The sequence below is a fragment of the Ischnura elegans genome, chromosome 11, assembly GCF_921293095.1.
Source record: "Ischnura elegans chromosome 11, ioIscEleg1.1, whole genome shotgun sequence".
NCBI classification, from domain to species: Eukaryota; Metazoa; Arthropoda; class Insecta; order Odonata; family Coenagrionidae; genus Ischnura; species Ischnura elegans.
The window spans coordinates 42354483-42368096 of record NC_060256.1 but is presented as its reverse complement, the minus strand read 5'-3'; the positions used below and the strand labels follow the sequence as shown (position 1 = coordinate 42368096).

The following is a 13614-nucleotide window of genomic DNA, read 5'->3' as shown; positions in this document are numbered from 1 at the left end:
TTACTGCGAGGATCTTTAGTGAAATCTTGTGATTTTGAGGTGCAATCAGATATACTGCTAAGTCTACTTGAAGACTAACCACTGCTTCACTGAATTCTCAAGAAAGAAACAAGGATACACCGCTGAAAACGCTGCGAACTGAGACTTGGATGTCTTCCTGAGTTTTAACGGGATATCTTCCCGGGAAGCACTTGGACTTCTTACAGCTGAGGCAGGGATATCTTCCTAGCAGAGAACGCCGAAAATATTATCCTCTGTAGTGTGACTGATTGTGAGACAGCAGATATCTGCTTGCGTTTTCCCATCAACATTCTCCAGGAAACTACTGGGATACTTCATTTGAAGACGATTTGCGAATATCCCAGGGTATATTTGAGTGAAATTAAGCGATTTTAAGGTGCAATCAGATATAATTCCAAGTCTACTTGAAGACTCACGCCTTCTTCACTGAAGTTTCAAGGCCTAGACCGGGATTTGCCGCTGAAAACGCTGTGACTTGAGACTTGGCTGCATTCCTGAGTTTGACAGGGATATCTCCCCGGGTAGGATTTGGATAGCCTCCAAATAAAGGCTGGAATATCTTCCTGGCTGTGATAGGGATATCTTCCTGAGTACGTCTACCATATCATCACCAGTGTGACAGATTGTGTGACAGCAGATATCTGCTTGAGTGTGGCCTAAAAATTCTCCAGGAAACTACCGTGATATATTCATCCGAGGACGATGGGAAAGATTTTATGTAAGTAGAATATACTTTCATACGAAGAAAATACTTTGAACATAAACGAGACTAGCGGACATCATATTGATGCGTTAAGAGTGAAAAATAAAATAAATGCTTGTGATTTAAACTCAAAACGTGGGTCAAGCGAATGTATTAAGTAAGTCGAAATAAAACAAAGGCACTACAAATTGAGCATAAAACTTGCTTCCACATCCTTAATAGAAATTATCAGAGACAAATCATTAGAGAGTTCATTAGATTATTAGTTTTTGGTAACGTCAAAGTGAAAAGAAATGGATTTAATATTCGCGCATTCTAATCATAAACTTCCTTTTCTGTTTTCAGTTTCCATTGACGACTTGGAGGAAGTGGGTCCTTACCGGTACCACGTAAACATTTGGCGTAAGTAAAGCATCTTGATGAAATTCAATAACAAAAGCCTTTTTAGAAAATCACCCACAAAATCAAATCCTAAAATAGCTAACGAGCGAAACCCTCTTTTTCACAGGCGAACGAAAGGAACAACCCGAAGCGGTGCCTAGAAATCTTGATAAAAAGTAAGTGCATCATTTACTTCACATCGTCGAAGCAATTGTCCATGTAATATTTTTTAAATAAACCCTTGTCGATGAAAGCTTACGCGAAGTGGTGTTGTAGGCGGAGAAAGGTTTCCGGGTTTTCCTCCGCATCGATTCATCTTCATGACGACTGTTAGGCCGGTGTATCTTTTGGCGACCACAGGTTGGAAGTGAATTAAACTTCAAACCTGAAGCGGCACGTGGATGAATCGAAACTTATGGCGACCTTGAAACCTTGCTGAGTGTACTGAATAAAGGCTTATAGTAAGACTTCGTAAAAATAGAACTGAATAATTCGACAAAAAACAATTTTACCAAAAGAATATCTTCTTTACCTTAGTTGTAATATTAAAGCATTAAATCAATACGGAAGGTCTATACTTGAGCATGAAATGCCTAAGTATATTATGTAATTCTTTTTGACGATTCCTAATTCCCGTCTTTTACTTTTTTTCACCCGAATAGGGCACATCAAAGTTCAAGTTGGAGACTGATGGCCTGGATGCGATCGGCATTCTGTTTTCTCCACAGAAGAGAACCTGAAGTGATAGAAGTGAAGCCAGCAGGTAAAGCCTTATTCAATGTTCAAAACTTTGAAAATACGCCCTGTAGGATACCCCTTTCGTAATGTTTCTTTTAAATAAGACGTTTATTCTTTCTTGGTTCTGAGATTTTCCATTTAGTTGCCAAACGTATTTGATCATTTTCAATTTTCTCTACGCAATGCATTATGGTCCGTTCACGTGATTGTACCTGTTCTCGTATATTACATATTTTTGCATTATTATTAGTGACACTCCTTACAGAAATATGCTTTGCTATTTAGTCGTAATACGTGCATTAAAAAAATATGTTTATGATGAAAATTCGCATTTCAAATTTTAATTGGTTATCGAGTAGTGTGAGTTTTATTGTACACTTGTACCATCTGATTCATCAGAGAGATAACATTGAAGCTTATCCACGATATCTTTCTTTATTCACAGTGCCTCTCCGCTCCATTCTGAAGCACAGTGCAAGTAGTTTTGCGACATGGCCGGAATTTTCACGTAATTATTCTTTCTCATTATACGCAAGAAAATTATTGATTTTATTCATGCTAATCAATAATTATTGAGTATAAATATTAGACATTTTTTTCATAAAAATCTATCCGTCATCACTACTCATACATTGAATGAATCTAGAATTCCAAATCCCAACTTGCTGACAGTTACAGTAGGAAGTTTTATGCAATTTATCAGAGAATTATCTTCCTCTCATATCTAAAAAAAATTAATTCTTCCAATTTCAGCAGATTTTGTCATACATATTTTCACGTTCTTAAAACATAAATCTAGAATTCAAATATTCCCAACTTATTTTCATTAAAATTGTGAAGTTTAATGCAAATTATTCCAGAGATATCTCCCACTCAATACTTAAAATTTATATTTTTGCACTTTCAGGGGACGTCATATCGATTGGCAAGGAATCATCTGTATAGAGTTCAGCCGAGGCCTTCATGTGACGAAGCTGAATGACAACTATATTACAGATCAGACGTCTTGGGAATCGTCTACAGAGCTGAATGACAACTGTACCTCTGATATGACACCATCGGAATTCATCTATGAAGGAGATACCTCAACATGTTAAATTGAATCCTTGCAGAGGATCGTGATACGAATTTAACATTTGCATATGTTTGAATGAGTGGAGATGTGTAAATTTGTAAATTATATGTTCACATTTTAAATGTTTCATAGCTTGACAGCGGAGAGACTGCTGTGCTTAAATTGATAGTTGGAGATTTATATCTCAAACATTAGTTCAAGCTCTTTAGAGAGTTCAAATTCATTCTGATTCATTTAATTTTTTTGTCACAAATGTTATTGTTGTCTAACATCAGAACACGCATTTAAAATGCGGAGATACGTGTATGAGTGGACATGTGCAAATTTGTAACTTTTATGTACAAGTTTTAATTCTTCGTAACTTGACAGCGGAGAGACAGCTGTGCTCAAATTCATTAAATACTGAACATTTAGTCTCTTTGGAGAGTTAAAATTCAATTCATTGTGTTTTATTTAATTTCTTTTTGTTAAAGAAGTTACGGTTTTCGAGGGTATTTTAAAAGTCAAGAAAAATATTTAAGAGCCCTAAATTTGTTCTAAAACTATTCGCGTTAGAATGCCGTATTCATTCCGATTAATTCAACAACTGTACCAGTGAGAAAATATTATTTTTTCCATATCGCCTATCACGCTTGGGATACGCGATAAGCTGATATAGAAACATTTTAACATTATGGCGGAAAATAACCTGGAAAAATTGCGATGAGGGACTGAATTGTGGGCGAGGATAAGGTTAAAGATGGCTGTTACGTGGGTACAGATATTACTGCAAAACCAAAAAAGAAAAGAGTTAGTAAATACGAAAGACCTTTCAACTCGCATTTCTCCCGTAAATACTACACTTATTAAACCATATATGGATAATGCATGGATGGCTGTGTGACGATTCAATTTGGCGCTAACATTCCCATGCGAGCTAAACAAAAGTGAGAAGTCACATCCATTATTTTTTCGCCGGAATTGTAATTCATTTCCCCCCAGCACACTAAAATGATTTTGTTCATAACGTCAACATGTGCCACTGCATTATCTCAGTCATCGAGGTGAACCCGCGTCTAGTTTTCACTGTTCACAATCCTTGCCCTCGTTTCGGAGGCGATGCAGCGCACCATCTTCCGGTATCATTTGTCGCAAATGTATAATCAGTTGATCGCTTTGAATCGCACCGCCTCCGAAACGTCGGCCAGGTATGGCAGTCGTGACATCTCGACGCAGCTTCACTCTGAAGCCGAGATAGTGCAGTGATTAGCTTTTACCGCAGCAGCCTAACTTTTAAAGTGAACATGTGTATTTTATTCTTACCGTTTGACAGTTATACTGATCGTAGTGAGTTTTCTCATACGACAAACCTCTCTAATTAACTGTAAATTCTGGGTATATCATATCAGCGTTTGCCACGGTCGTTGCAGACTGCACCACCACAGAAAACTAGGAGCGGGGAAAGTCGAAATCACTACTAGGATTATTCTTACTTCTAGCCAAGACGGGCCTGCCGAAAACGCTTTCTTCGGCCAGAATGGATATCAATTGACTCAAATTAACCCTTATTAACGAAGAGAAGCTTCTAGGAGAAATTAAATTTCAATTCTTCTCATTTAAATATGTAGGAATTTTCTACGATTCATAATTAAGGTGGCAGCTAATATTTCGACACTAAACTTTACAGCACAAAATATGACTCGTAGTTTAATCTCTCCTGATAAATATAGTTGGAAATATACAATTTTATTTTTATTTTTGTTAGAAACAACATTGGGTTATAATTGGTTTAAATGGCTTGCTGCCTTCTTATACAATGAAGCTTTAGAATCTAAAATTCTGAGGATATATATTACAACGTCACCGTATTTACACTACACCAATATTTGACTCAGTAAATAACCACTGTTTTGAAATAAAGATACCTGGTAAATAAAAAAATGTAGCATCTATAGCAAATATGTCGATCTGAATAATTATAAAAATTTGTTACAAGAAATGAGAGATCCAAGTTTTAAGTTACCCAAGTTGGCACTTCGCTCGAAAATACAGCCCCATGAACACTGGTACTGTGTTTGAGAATATCATTAATTTTATACGAGAGACCTTTACAGAAAGGCTGAATATTAAGGGCCAACATATTTATCTAATGAAGTAAAGTTGCAGAAATCTAGGTATCGTCACATCCTGTTTTATCTAATGATATAGAAATTATGCGTCGATGTTGATTTTTCGTTTCTATTTCCGTGAGTGCGTTTAATTCTACCGCATACAAATATAAACTATGAACGTATAGTATAAATATAAACGTAGTATAGTATAAATATAAACGTTTGCAAATTGCTGCGAGGATTTCTGAGTGAAATTAAGCGATTTTGAGGTGCAAACAGATATACTGCTAGGTGTACTTGAAGACTAACAACTACTTCACTGAAGTAACTAGAAAGAGACAGGATACGCCGCTGAAAACGCTGTGAAAAGCAACTTGATCGCATTCCAGAGTTTGACTGGGATATTTTCCCGGGAAGTACTGGGACATCTTCCAGCTGAGGCTGGGATATCTTCCTATCTGAGAACGCCGAGAATATTATCCTCTTTAGTGTGACTGATTGTGAGACAGCATATATCTGCTTGAGTTTTCCAATCAGCAGTCTCCAGGAAACTACTGGGATATCTTCATTTGAAGACGATTTGCGAATTTCCTAGTGTATATTTGAGGGAAATCAAGCGATTTTGAGGTGTAATCAGACATACTGCCAAGTCTACTTGAAGACTAACGCCTACTTCACTGAAGTTTCAAGGCCGAGACCGGGATTTGCCGCTGAAAACGCTGTGACTTGAGACTTGGCTGCATTACTGAGTTTGACAGGGATATCTTCCCGGGTAGGATTGGGATATCTTCCAAATTAAAGCCTGAATATCTTCCTGACTGAGATAGGGATATCTTCTTGAGTACGTCTACCATATTATCACCAGTGTGACAGATTGTGTGACAGCAGATATCTGCTTGAGTGTGCTCTAAATATTCTCCAGGAAACTACAGTGATATATTCATCCGAGGACGATGGGAAAGATTTTATGTAAGTAGAATATACTTTCAAACGAAGTAAATAAGGTTAACGAAAACGAGACTAGAGGAATTCAATATTACGCATTAAGAGTGAAAAATAAAATCAATTATAGTGATTTAAACTCAAATGTGGGTCGAGTGAATGTATCAAGTAAGTAGAATTAAATAAAGACACTATAAATTGAGCATAAAACTTGCCTCTTCATCCTCAATCGGATAGATCAGGGACAAATCATGAGAGAGTACATTAGATTATTAGTTTTTGGTAACGTCCAAGTGAAAAGAATTAGGATTTAATATCCGCGTATTCTAATCATGAACTTCCTTTTCTGTTTTCAGTTTCCATTGACGACTTGGAGGAAGTGGGTCCTTACCGGTACCACGTAAACATTTGGCGTAAGTAAAGCTTCTTGATATAATTCAATAACAAAAGCCTCTTTAGAAAATCACCCACAACACCAAATCCTAAACTAGCTAATGAGCGAAACTCTCTTTTTCACAGGCGAACGAAAGGAACAACCCGAAGCAGTGCCTAGAAATCTTGATAAAAAGTAAGTGCATCATTCCCCTCTCATGGCCGAGAAATTTCCTATGAAATAATTTTAAATAAACACTTGTTAATGTATGCTTTCGCGAAGTGGTGTAGTAGGCGTAGATATGTTGCCGGGTTTTCCTCCGCATCGATTCATATTCATGACGACTGTTAGGCCGGAGTTGCTTTTTGCGACCACAGGTTGGAAGTGAGCTAAACTTCAAACCTGAAGTGGATGAATCGAAACTTAGGGTGACCTTGAAATCTTGATGAGCGTACTGAATAAAGGCTTATACTAAGACTTCGTAAAAATCGAACTAAATATTTCGACAAAAAACAATATTACCAAAGAATATCTTCTTTAACTTAGTAGTAATATTGAAGCATTATATCAATACAGAAGGTCTATACTTGAGCATTAAATGCCTAAGTATATTATGTAATTCTTTTCGACGATTCCTAATTCCCGTCTTTTACTATTTTTCACCTGAATAGGGCACATCAAAGTGAGAGTTGGAGACTGATGGCCTGGATGCGATCGGCATTCTGTTTTCTCCACAGAAGAGAACCTGAAGTGATAGAAGTGAAACCAGCAGGTAAAGCCTTATTCAATGTCCAAACTTTGAAAATGCGTCCCGTAGCATACCCCTTTCATAATGTTTCCTTTAAATATGACGTTTATTCTTTCTTGGTTCTGAGATTTTCCATTTAGTTGCCAAACGCATTTGATCATTTTCAATCTTATCTACGTAACGCATTATGGTCCGCTCACGTGAATGTACCTGTTCTCGTATATTACAAGTTTTTTTGCATTATTATTAGTAACAATCGTTACGGAATTATTTTTTGCCTTTTAAGCGTAATATGTTTATTAAAAATATAAGTTTATAATAAAAAGGCGTATTTCAAAAATTAATTTGTTATCGAGTGGTGTGAGTTTTATTTCATACCTCCTGATTCATCCCATAGATAACATTGATCCTAACCAAGAATTGCTTTCTTTATTCACAGTGCCTCTCCGCTCCATTCTGAAGCACAGTGCAAGTAGATGTGCGTCATGGCCGGAATTTTCACGTAATTATTCTTCCTCATTATACGTAAGATAAATACTGATATTATTCATGCATATCTATAATTACTAAGTATAAATATTAGAACATTTTCTCATAAATACCTACATATCATCCATTGAATGAATCTAGCATTCGAATTCCCAAATTACTGTCAGTTAGAGTCAGAATTTTTATGCAATTTAACGGAGAATCACCTCCCTCTCATCACTAAAAAATATATTTTTGCAACTTCAGGGGATTTTCTCGTACATAGTTTCACGTTCTTACAACATAAGTCTAGAATTCAAATTCCCAACTTATTGTCATTAACATTGTAAAGAATATAGTCTGAGGTTTTAGGCGAGATGGAGTGGAAACGTGACATAATTAAAATGAAAAAGCAGGAGCAATTTCCACAATTTTACATTTATTGATACGACCGGTTTCGCTTTTCAGCATCATCAGACCTGATGATGCTGAAAAGCGAAACCGGTCGTATCAATAAATGTAAAATTGTGGAAATTGCTCCTGCTTTTTCATTTTCAACATTGTAAAGTTTTATGCAAGTTATCCCATAGATATCTCTCAGTCAATACTTAAAATTTATATTTTTGCACTTTCAGGGGACGTCATAGCGATTGGCAAGGAAACATCTATATAGAGTTCAGCTGAGGCCTTCTTGTAACGCAGCTGAATGACAACTATACTACGGATGAGACGCCCTGGGAATCATCTACAAAGCTGAATGGCAACTGTACCTATGATATGACACCCTCGGAATTCATCTATGAAGGAGATACTTCAACATGTGAAATTGAATCCTTGCAGAGGATCGTGATACGAATGTAACATTTGCATGAGTGTGAATGAACATAGATGTGTAAATTTGTAAATTTTATGTTCACATTTAAATATTTCATAGCATGACAGCGGAGAGATTGCTGTGCTTAAATTGATAGCTGGAGATTTATATCTCAAACATTAGTTCAAACTCTTAAAAGAGTTCAAATTCATTGTGATTCATTTAATTTTTTGTAAAAAATATTATTGTTGTCTGACATTAGAACACGCATTTAAAATGCGGAGACGCGTTTATGAGTGGACAAGTATAAATTTGTAACTTTTATGCACAATTTTTAATTCTTCGTAACTTGACAGCAAAGAGATATCTGTGTTGAAATTGATTAAATAGTGAACATTTAGTCTCTTTGGAGAGTTAAAATTCATTGTGTTTTATTTAATTTATTTCTGTTAAAGAAGTTACGGTTTTCGAGGGTATTTTAAACACACAGGTATTTTAAAAGTCGAGAAAAATATTTAAGAGCCCTAAATTTATACTAAAACTATTCGCGTTAGAATGGCGTATTCATTCCGATTGATACAACTGTACCAGTGAGAAAATATTATTTTTTCCATATCACCTACCACGCTTAGGATACGCGATATGCTGAAATAGAAACATTTTAACATTATGGCGGGAAAAAAACCTGGAAAAATTGCGATGAGGGACTGAATAGTGAGCGAGGGTAAGGTTAAAGATGGCTGTTACGTGGGTACAGATATTACTACGAAACCAAAAAATAAAAGAGTTAGTAAATACGAAAGACCCTTCAACTCGCACTTCTCCCGTAAATACTGTACTAACTAAACCATACATGGATAATGCATGGATAGCTGTGTGACGATTCAATTTGGCGCTAACATGCCCATGCGAGCTAAACAAAAGTGAGAAGTCACATCCATGATTTTTTCGCCGGCATTGTAATTCATTTTCCCCCATCAATACTAAAATGATTTTGTTCATAACGTCAACATGTGCCACTGCATTATCTCAGTCATCGACGTGAACCCGCGTCGAGTTTTCACTGTTCACAATCCTTGACCTCGCTTTGGAGGCGATACAGCGCACCATCTTCCGGTATCACGTGTCGCAAATGTATAATCAGTTGATTACTTTGTGTACCCTTAGGGTGGAGCGCTGCACCGCCTCCGAAACGTCGGCCAGGTATGGCAGTTGTGACATCTCGACGCAGCTTCACTCTGAAGCCGAGATAGTGCAGTGATTAGTTTTTACCGCGGCAGCCTAACTTTTAAAGTGAACATGTGTATTTTATTCTTACCGTCTGACAGTTATACTGACCGCAGTGAGTTTTTTCATCCGACAAACCTCTTTAATTAACTGTAAATTCTGGGTATCCCATATCAGCGTTTGCCACGGTCGTTGCAGACTGCACCACCACAGAAAACTAGGAGCGGGTAAAGTCGAAATCACTACTAGAATTATTCTTACTTCTAGCCAAGACGGGCCTGCCGAAAACGCTTTCTTCGGCCAGAATGGATATCAATTGACTCAAATTAACCCTTATTAACGAAGAGAAGCTTCTAAGAGAAATTAAATTTCAATTCTCCTCATTTAAAAATGTAGAAATTTTCTACAATTCATAATTAAGGTAGCAGCTAATATTTCGACACTAAACTTTACAGCACAAAAAAATGAAAACTTGCTTCTGCCCCTGCTTCACTGAATTCTCAAGAAAGAAACAAGGATACGCCGCTGAAAACGCTGCGAACTGAGACTTGGATGTCTTCCTGAGTTTTAACGGGATATCTTCCCGGGAAGCACTGGGACTTTAACAGCTGAGGCAGGGATATCTTCCTATCTGAGAACGCCGAGAATATTATCCTCTTTGGTGTAACTGATTGTGAGACAGCAGATATCTGCTCGCGTTTTCCCATCAACATTCTCCAGGAAACTACTGGTATATCTTCATTTGAAGACGATTTGCGAATATCCCAGGGTATATTTGAGTGAAATTAAGCAATTTTAAGGTGCAATCAGATATAATTCCAAGTCTACTTGAAGACTCACGCCTTCTTCACTGAAGTTTAAAGGCCGAGACCGGGATTTGCCGCTGAAAACGCTGTGACTTGAGACTTGGCTGCATTCCTGAGTTTTACAGGGATATCTCCCCGGGTAGGATTTGGATAGCCTCCAAATAAAGGCTTTAATATCTTCCTGGCTGTGATAGGGATATCTTCCTGAGTATCTCTACCATATCATCACCAGTGTGACAGATTGTGTGACAGCAGATATCTGCTTGAGTGTAGCCTAAAAATTCTCCAGGAAACTACCGTGATATAATCATCCGAGGACGATGGGAAAGATTTTATGTAAGTAGAATATACTTTCATACGAAGAAAATACTTTGAACATAAACGAGACTAGCGGACATCATATTGATGCGTTAAGAGTGAAAAATAAAATAAATGCTCGTGATTTAAACTCAAAACGTGGGTCAAGCGAATGTATTAAGTAAGTCGAAATAAAATAAAGGCACTACAAATTGAGCATATAACTTGCTTCCACATCCTTAATAGAAATTATCAGAGACAAATCATTAGAGAGTTCATTAAATTATTTGTTTTTGGTAACGTCAAAGTGAAAAGAAATGGATTTAATATTCGCGCATTCTAATCATAAACTTCTTTTTCTGTTTTCAGTTTCCATAGACGACTTGGAGGAAGTGGGTCCTTACCGGTACCACGTAAACATTTGGCGTAAGTTAAGCTTCTTGATACCATTCAATAACAAAAGCCTCTTTAGAAAATCACCCACAACACCAACTCCTAAACTAGCTAATGAGCGAAACTCTCTTTTTCACAGGCGAACGAAAGGAACAACCCGAAGCGGTGCCTAGAAATCTTGATAAAAAGTAAGTGCATCATTTACTTCACATCGTCGAAGCAATTATCCATGTAATATTTTTTAAATAAACCCTTGTCGATGAAAGCTTCCGCGAAGTGGTGTAGTAGGCGGAGAAAGGTTTCCGGGTTTTCCTCCGCATCGATTCATCTTCATGACGAACTAAATATTTCGACAAAAATAATATTACCAAAAGAATGTCTTCTTTACCTTAGTAGTAATATTAAAGCATTAAATCAATACGGAAGTTCTATACTTGAGCATGAAATGCGAAAGTACATTATGTAATTCTTTTTGACGATTCCTAATTCCCGTCTTTTACTATTTTTCACCTGCATAGGGCACATCAAAGTTCAAGTTGGAGACTGATGGCCTGGATGCGATCGGCATTCTGTTTTCTCCACAGAAGAGAATCTGAAGTGATAGAAGTGAAGCCAGCAGGTAAAGCCTTATTCAATGTTCAAAACTTTGAAAATACGTCCTGTAGGATACCCCTTTCATAATGTTTCTTTTAAATATGACGTTTATTCTTTCTTGGTTCTGAGATTTTCCATTTAGTTACCAAACGTATTTGATCATTTTCAATTTTCTCTACGCAACGCATTATGGTCCGGTCACTTGATTATACCTGTTCTCGTATATTAGGTGTTTTTGCATTATTATTAGTGACTCTCCTTACAGAAATATGTTTTGCTATTTAGACGTAATACGTGCATTAAAAAAATATGTTTATGATGAAAATTCGTATTTCAAAAATTAATTGGTTATCGAGTAGTGTGAGTTTTATTGTAACAGCTTCGTACCTTCTGATTCATCCGAGAGATAACATTGAAGCTTATCCACGATACCTTTCTTTATTCACAGTGCCTCTCCGCTCCATTCTGAAGCACAGTGCAAGTAGTTTTGGGACATGGCCGGAAATTTCACGTAAATATTCTTTCTCATTATACGTAAGATAAATACTGATTTTATTCATGCTAACCAATAATTGTTAAGTATAAATATTAGAAATTTTTTTCATAAATCCGTCCGTCATCACTACTAATCCATTGAATGAATCTAGAATTCCAATTCCCAACTTGCTGACAGTTACAGTTAGAAGTTTTATGCAATTTATCAGAGAATTATCTCCCTCTCATACCTAAAAAAATGTATTCTTGCAATTTCAGGAGATTTTCTCATACATGTTTTCACGTTCATGCAACATAAATCTAAAATTCAAATATTTCCAACTTATTTCCATTAACATTGTGAAGTTGAATGCAAATTATTCCAGAGATATCTCCCACTCAATACTTAAAATTTATATTTTTGCACTTTCAGGGGACGTCATACCGATTGGCAAGGAAACATCTGTGTAGAGTTCAGCCGAGGCCTTCGTGTGACGAAGCTGAATGACAACTATATTACAGATGAGACGCCTTGGGAATCGTCTACAAAGTAGAATGACAACTGTACCTCTGATATGACACCATCGGAATTCATCTATGAAGGAGATACCTCAACATGTTAAATTGAATCCTTGCAGAGGATCTAGATACGAATTTTACATTCGCATACGTTTGAATGAGTGGAGATGTGTAAATTTGTAAATTTTATGTTCACATTTAAAGTTTTCCATAGCTTGACAGCGGAGAGACTGCTGTGATTAAACTGATAGTTGGAGATATATATAATGGTCTTAAACATTAGTTTAAGCTCTTAATAGAGTTCAAATTCATTGTGATTCATTTAATTTTTTTGTCAAAAATATTATTGTTGTCTAACATCAGAACACGCATTTAAAATGCGGAGATATGTGTATGAGTGGACATGTGCAAATTTGTAACTTTTATGTACAAGTTTTAATTCTTCGTAACTTGACAGCGGAGAGACAGCTGTGCTCAAATTCATTAAATACTGAACATTTAGTCTCTTTGGAGAGTTAAAATTCAATTCATTGTGTTTTATTTAATTCCTTTTTGCTAAAGAAGTTAAGGCTTTCGAGGGTATTTTAATCACACAGGTATTTTAAAAGTCAAGATAAATATTTAAGAGCCCTAAATTTATACTAAAACTATTCGCGTTAGAATGGCGTATTCATTCCGATTAATACAACAACTGTACCAGTGAGAAAATTTTATTTTTTCCTTATCGCCTATCACGGTTGGGATACGCGATATGCTGAAATAGAAACATTTTAACAATATGGCGGGAAGAAAACCTGGAAAAATTGCGATGGGGGACTGAATTGTGGGCGAGGGTAAGGTTAAAGATGGCTGTTACGTGGGTACAGATATTACTACGAAACCAAAAAATAAAAGAGTTAGTAAATACGAAAGACCCTTCAACTCGCACTTCTCCCGTAAATACTGTACTTA

At 36.4% G+C, this 13614-nt stretch overlaps 1 protein-coding gene and 1 long non-coding RNA gene across 2 annotated transcripts; both read left to right on the top strand.

The window, feature by feature from the left end:
* The first annotated feature begins 533 nt into the window (after positions 1-533).
* On the top strand, positions 534-2940 carry LOC124167625. Its single transcript, XM_046545605.1, has 6 exons — positions 534-739; positions 1070-1126; positions 1233-1281; positions 1768-1868; positions 2289-2337; positions 2751-2940. The coding sequence occupies exons 1-6, from the start codon at positions 724-726 to the stop codon at positions 2938-2940; spliced, it is 462 nt and encodes a 153-aa protein (XP_046401561.1). The 5' UTR covers positions 534-723.
* An 8135-nt stretch (positions 2941-11075) lies between these two features.
* On the top strand, positions 11076-12179 carry LOC124167885. The gene is made up of 4 exons (XR_006866783.1): positions 11076-11109; positions 11216-11264; positions 11595-11695; positions 12119-12179. It is a non-coding gene; the product is annotated as an uncharacterized LOC124167885 (long non-coding RNA).
* The last annotated feature ends 1435 nt before the right edge of the window (positions 12180-13614 follow it).

What these genes read in the sequence shown, in the direction of transcription:
- LOC124167625 (XM_046545605.1), top strand. An exon ending in GATAGAAGTGAAGCCAGCAG is followed by an intron (nt 1,869 to 2,288) that starts GTAAAGCCTTAT and finishes CTTTATTCACAG; the next exon opens with TGCCTCTCCGCTCCATTCTG. An exon ending in GCAAGTAGTTTTGCGACATG is followed by an intron (nt 2,338 to 2,750) that starts GCCGGAATTTTC and finishes TTGCACTTTCAG; the next exon opens with GGGACGTCATATCGATTGGC.